Source organism: Musca autumnalis, unplaced genomic scaffold (assembly GCF_047663935.1).
Source record: "Musca autumnalis isolate F117 unplaced genomic scaffold, ASM4766393v1 scaffold_5, whole genome shotgun sequence".
Lineage (NCBI taxonomy): Eukaryota > Metazoa > Arthropoda > Insecta > Diptera > Muscidae > Musca > Musca autumnalis.
The window spans coordinates 73,274,247-73,280,870 of record NW_027412088.1 but is presented as its reverse complement, the minus strand read 5'-3'; the positions used below and the strand labels follow the sequence as shown (position 1 = coordinate 73,280,870).

Here is a 6,624-nt window from a genome sequence, read left to right as displayed (position 1 = left end):
AAAAAGGATATCAAATTGTAAATATTCCTTGCCTACTACTCTCTTCCTTCGGTCTGCCGACATCTCTTCATATCTCTAGAAATCAATTCATTTGCAAGTTTTTTTTGGAAAAGTATAAATATTGAATAATGTATTTGTGCAATTACATTTCTATAGGCTAAAAAACACATTCATATTGTGTTATAAGATCTTTTAGGTTTTCATTTTATGACAATTTCATAAATTCATTAGAGTGGTGTAGTAGTCACAGATGGTGTTTTAAAGTTTTTAGTTTTCTTTTATTTACGAGTAGTAGAGATGGAATGAATTCCAACATAAGATAATTATAAAAAGAATTATTACAAATAATAATTAAATTATATAGTAATTAAATACATAAAAAAGACTTAAATGCTTAGAGCTGTTGCGCGCTTAAAGAAAGAATGAATGATAGTTTTTCCTTGCGGCCACCACCAACCATCAGACCAAAGCCACAGGTGAAAAACGCACTGCGTTTGAGCCCTTCTAGCTATTGGAATGATGGAAGGTAATAGCCATATGTCTCACACACTTCTTCAAATGAGGAGTATATTACTTAGCAGGGGCGACAACAGCATTCGTTTCCTGCGAAACTCTTTGCGATGGAAGCAATTAAACTTTTCTTTAACCATTAAAATTAACTTATGCTGGAACATCTTTACGTTGCTGGTAGTTAATGCGGTACCTCTAGTTGTGTGGTTGTTGTTGTTGCTGCTACATGTTGTTGCTGGTGGAGTTTGTAGAAAAAGTTGGTTGGAAAAGATGCAATTTGCTGCAATGTTATGTTGTTGTTGTTCAGAGTAAAGCAGCTACTTCTTGCCCTTGGTGGCCTTTTCGGCGGCCTTGGTGACCTTGCCACCGGAGGCATCCTTGAAGTTGACGGCCTTGATGACACCGACGGCAACAGTTTGTCTCATGTCACGAACGGCGAAACGACCCAATGGGGGGAATTCTTGGAAGGATTCAACGCACAAGGGCTTGGATGGGACCAAGTTGACGATAGCAGCATCACCAGACTTGATGAATTTGGGGTTTTCTTCGGTGGTCTTACCGGAACGACGATCGACCTTCTCCTTGATTTCAGCGAATTTGCAAGCAATGTGAGCGGTGTGACAATCCAAAACTGGAGTGTAACCGTTGCAGATTTGACCAGGATGGTTCAATACAATAACTTGAGCGGTGAAATCAGCAGCACCCTTGGGGGGAGCGGCCTTGGAGTCACCAGCGACGTAACCACGACGCAATTCCTTAACGGAAACGTTCTTAACGTTGAAACCAACGTTGTCACCGGGAACGGCTTCGGTCAAAGCTTCGTGATGCATTTCAACGGACTTGACTTCAGTGGTGATGTTAGCAGGAGCGAAGACAACAACGGTACCGGGCTTCAAGACACCAGTTTCGACACGACCGACGGGTACTGTGCCGATACCACCGATTTTGTAAACATCCTGCAAGGGCAAACGCAAGGGCTTGTCTGTGGGACGGGTGGGTGGCAAGATAGCGTCCAAGGCATCGATGAGGGTCTTGCCTTCAGCGTTACCTTCTTTACGTTCGACCTTCCAGCCCTTGAACCAGTTCATGTTGGTGGATGGTTCCAACATGTTATCACCGTGCCAGCCGGAGATGGGAACGAAAGCAACAGCAGCGGGATTGTAACCGATCTTCTTGATGTAAGAGGAGACTTCCTTCTTGATTTCTTCGTAACGGGCTTCGCTGTATGGTGGTTCAGAGGAATCCATCTTGTTGACACCAACGATCAATTGCTTGACACCCAAGGTGAAGGCCAACAAGGCGTGTTCACGAGTTTGACCGTTCTTGGAGATACCAGCTTCGAATTCACCAGTACCGGCAGCAACAATCAAGACAGCGCAATCAGCTTGAGAGGTACCAGTGATCATGTTCTTGATGAAATCTCTGTGACCAGGGGCATCAATAATGGTGACGTAGTACTTGGATGTTTCGAATTTCCACAAGGCAATATCGATGGTGATACCACGCTCACGTTCGGCCTTCAATTTATCCAAAACCCAGGCGTACTTGAAGGAACCCTTACCCATTTCTTGGGCTTCCTTTTCGAATTTTTCAATGGTACGCTTGTCGATACCACCGCACTTGTAGATCAAGTGACCGGTGGTGGTAGATTTACCAGAATCGACGTGGCCAATGACGACAATGTTAATATGAGTCTTTTCCTTACCCATGGCTGTTTGATTGGCTTACGAGCTGTTCGTGGGTGATGTGTGTGTAGGATTGTTGTGTGTGATGTATGAGGGTTCGGGATAGAACAAACAACAAGCAGGAGATTGGTTGGTTGATACATAAAAGGAAATAAAAAAATGGGAGGAAAAACAAATTTGTTAGCATATGTATTACAGGCATGGTAGAAGGGTTTTCTGGCTTATTAATCAAATACATTTTTATGGGAATTCATTTATTTAATTTTCGGAGCAAGTTGAATGTAGTGGCTGGATTTTAAACTTTTTTCACAAAAAGTTTTCAAAAATTATTTTTTTTTGTCGAAAATAGCCGGCCTTCGGCCGGGATTTAAGACTTTCTTCTATGGACAGATGCTAAACAGGGCTAACGCGATCATATTTTTTCAAAATTAATTTTTTTGTCAAAAATCATATGGTTTTTCGGAACTTTCGAAGCCTATATCTCGGGAAATACAGATTTCCCATGAATGATATACATATTGGCGTAATCAGCATTCCAAGACCTACCAGTGGACAAAATTTCAAAACTTTCTGAATCCAGCCACTACATTCATCTTATGCCAAAATGCGGTATGGGGTATTGCAGGAGGAAACATAACCTCCAAAATGTGATACAGAAAAAAACGTGTTTGCAAAAAAGCACGTTTTTCGTTTTCCAACACTGGGAATTTTAAAGGTTATTTTGGCAATACACAAATATTTAAAACAAAAACCGGTAAACGTGTAAGGGAGAAAAACGACATGCAAAACGGATACAAAAAAAATTAATTAAATAAATGAAGTATTCCATAAAAAGTGCAATTTTTCTTAGATTTAATTTTTTGCTTCAGTGGGTTTGGTATTTGGGTTTCCTCACAAAACTCAGTAGCAGAACTAGACAATTTAGTCATCATGCAAAAAAATCTCAAGAAAAATTGCAAACAATTGAAGGCAATTAAAAAAATTAAGCAATTCGTACAAAGTGAAGAGAAGAAAAAAAAAAATCAGCAGACGATGTTGGGTCGACGACGATGACACGTTGTAATAAAGTGGGTGGTGGTGGTGGGTCCAAAGCAGGGGGGAGGTGGTCGTGGTGAATGGCATGTGGTATGCCGGTTGGTGGGGAAAAGCACCAGCAAATCCCACGGCATGAGTAAGCAACAACAGCAAACAATGGTTGGTGAAAAAATTTCCAGAAGTTGTGAAACTCAATCATCGTGTCTATCAAATACGTATACATTTCCACACATACACACACGCATGAATAGTTGAATGGGCTTGTGTGTATCTATACGAAAGAAATGGCGACGACCGCAGAAAAACGAGGTCGCAAAAGCATTTTTTTCATGTGGAAAAGAATTTGGTTGTAAAATGCCGGATAGAAAAAATCATATGCTGTGCGACCGGTGTGTATATGTGTGCTTTCCATAAAGTTGGCAGAAAAAGCAATAAAATGGCGTATGGCGTATTAAATTTCTAATATCATGAACGAATGAGTTGAGCTAGCCACCAACAACAATACCGATCGTGAAATTCTTTCAAGCACCTAGAAACACGATGATGCTATTGTGGATTAAAGAACGACGCCATTTTGAAAAGAAAAGGGAAAACGTGTTTCGGAATTGATGGTGTGGCTCCGGTATGAAAATATAGAAAACATGATGGCAGCATGTTTTATGTAGCTTGTTGCCATGCCATTATAGAGAACTTGTGGGAATATGAACTTTCTCCAGTCTTTTTCACCATCAATTTGTTTGAATTGTTTTAACCACCGGCTTATCATCCCCACTACATGGACTTAGTAAGACGCCATATTGGATACATAACCTCAACTGTATTGTTCATGAATATTGAAAATTACACTTTTTCTTCCAACACAAGTCATGAAAGAAAATATTCCACAACGTCTGCTGATATTAACTTTTATTAATTTTTTACAGATGAAGCAATCCATTTGAAAATATTTTAACACAAATGTATAAATGCAGGCGGCATATGTTCACAGAAAAAGATCACAAAGTGGGCGTGGTTTAGTCAACATTCTACATTGCATTAAAATAATTAAAAAATTGTTTAATTATTTACTTTTGAATTGATGTTTTTTTGTAAACAAATTATTAAAATGAAACAAATCTTTTGGCTTTCATACACCTTGCCACGTGCTTAATATCAAGACTATGACTTTTTCACACATTGCTTTCTTGACCACATTTTTCTTGCGCACACATTGGTAGCAATTCTTTTTTTGTTAACATATTTCACCTGCATTTTTTAATTGTGAAAAATTGTTTATATTTTCACCGTTCGCATTTTTTGTTTACTTCACTTTTTATCTTTTTTTAGAGATTTGCTTAATTTTTTCATTTTTAATTTATCTTTTACACCACACAATTTCTTTCTTGATGACTTACTTTACAAATAAATTGAACCGAGAAATCACAAAGTCTATGCTTTTCCGGCAAAAGACCTGAACAAAGTGAACGAGATTGATGTCGCAATGAATCGACAAGCCTCGGCAAGAAGCACGCCACGTCAGTAATGTAAAAACGTTCAACGAACTGCAACCAACTTCATTGTTTTTTCAAATATTTAAAGGTTGGTATTACTGTAAATATACAACTCTGTGACCAGGAATTTAAGGTCAGAACAGAATCAATCGTCGCTTGCTTTGCTTGCTTCCCAAATGTCAAATTATAAAGAAATTCCAGAGCCTCCTAAAGGAGAACACAGGCGGATTTGCAAAGAGGCATTCCTTTATAATTTGACATTTGGGGAAGCAAGCGACGATTGATTCTGTTCTGGCCTTTAAGGTGAGAACACAATGAGAAATTCATGCTTATCCAAGCCTCAATATCTGTAAAGGCCTGCGTACATAAGCTGCTCGGCTTTCTTGCTTAATTCATTTCTGGTAAAAGACCAAAGACCAAGTTCGACCTAATTGAAATGTGGTTCTGACATTTCTTTATTGCTTTACCAGAAATGAATTAAGTAAGAAAGCCGAGCGGCTTATGTACGCAGGCCTTAAAAGAATAATGAAATCCAAGATCGTATCTGAATTAGGTAGGACCTGGCCTTTATTAATTTACATGAAATTGAGCGTGAAGCGAGCAACAAAAGTCATTGTGTTTTATTGAACGATTAAGCTGAAAACACATCCAACGTTTGAGTAAAGCTTTGTGTCATTTGTGGTAGAAGAATAACGAAAAATGTAAACTTGGCAGCACTTTGCCTTTTATTCATCTACCACAAATGACACAAAAGTTTACTAAAACGTTGGATGTGTTTTCAGCTTTAAGGGTAAAATACAATGAACTTTGTTGCTTGCTTCACGCCCAATTTCTTGTAGAAGAATAAAGGCCAAGTACTACCTAATTAAAATGCGATCTTGCATTTCTTTATTCTAATACATGAATTGAGGCTTGGATAAGCGTGAATTTCTCATTCTGTTCGCACCTTTAAGGCCTGGGTACATAAGCTGCTTTGCCTGGTTGTCTTGCTTTCCTGCTTCATTTTTGACATAATAATAATAAAAGAATAAAGGAGGCCGAGCAAATTTCGAACTGGATTGCCCTTTTCTTTTTTAAGGCCTGGGTACATAAGCAGCCTTGCATGATTGCCTTACTTTCCTGCTTCTTTTCTGACATAACAAAAATAAAAGATTAAAGAAGGCCGAGCAAATTTCGAACTGGGTTGCCGTTTTCTTTTTTATTCTTCCTTCGGAAGCAAGCAAGGCAACCAGGCGAGGCAGCTTATTTACGTAGGCCTTTATAGATATTTTTTATATGAAATAAATGAAAATTATTGGTTTGTTCCAGAACTGCAAGAATCTACTAATTTTTACTATTTTTTCCGATAACATAAAGGGAAAAAATGCTATCGTAGTAAAAAATAGTAGCTTCTTGCAGGTTCTGGAACAGAGCAAGTAATAAAAATAAAGGCCTACGTATATAAGCTGCCTCGCCTGGTTGCCTTGATTGCTTCTGATAAAAGAATAAAAAAGTCGATGGTCAGACTAGCAAGGTTTCTTGAAACCAATTTCGTTAAAGTTTCTTTTCAAGTTTCGTTAGTGTCCACACACGTTAACGTGAAATTTAAGATTTTTGCGTGTCCTCTTTATTTTACCATTCGCGTTTGTTGTGTTCCTCATACCAATAAAAACAAAACAAACATAAATAAACTAAAAAAAACAACACAAAATAATTAACATTAATAATTAAATTAATAATAAAGGTTAAATTTTCACTATTTCGTTAATTAAATGGTTTTATTAAATTTTTTTATGCTTGTTTAGTTGTTAACGTTTGCTTGAGAAAATAAAAATGAAAGAAAATGGAAGAAAAAATCTTGCAGCGAATGACAAGAAGAGGCAACACAACAAACACAGAAAACCATGTACATGGGTTTCACTACT

General features: G+C 37.9%; 1 protein-coding gene and 1 non-coding gene across 2 annotated transcripts; both read right to left on the bottom strand.

Moving 5' to 3' along the window:
- Nucleotides 1-256: 256 nt before the first annotated feature.
- Nucleotides 257-4,782, bottom strand: eEF1alpha1 (eukaryotic translation elongation factor 1 alpha 1). Its single transcript, XM_073992537.1, has 2 exons — nucleotides 4,625-4,782; nucleotides 257-2,241 (listed from the first exon to the last, which is right to left on the bottom strand). Exon 2 carries the CDS (start codon nucleotides 2,217-2,219, stop codon nucleotides 828-830), a length of 1,392 nt encoding a protein of 463 aa, XP_073848638.1. The 5' UTR covers nucleotides 2,220-2,241; nucleotides 4,625-4,782; the 3' UTR covers nucleotides 257-827.
- LOC141387822 (small nucleolar RNA snR61/Z1/Z11) lies at nucleotides 3,058-3,132 on the bottom strand. The gene has a single exon (XR_012408652.1). It is a non-coding gene; the product is annotated as a small nucleolar RNA snR61/Z1/Z11 (small nucleolar RNA).
- Nucleotides 4,783-6,624: the final 1,842 nt, after the last annotated feature.

What these genes read in the sequence shown, in the direction of transcription:
- eEF1alpha1 (XM_073992537.1), bottom strand. Translation starts at nt 2,219, where the DNA reads ATGGGTAAGGAAAAGACTCATATTAACATTGTCGTCATTGGCCACGTC.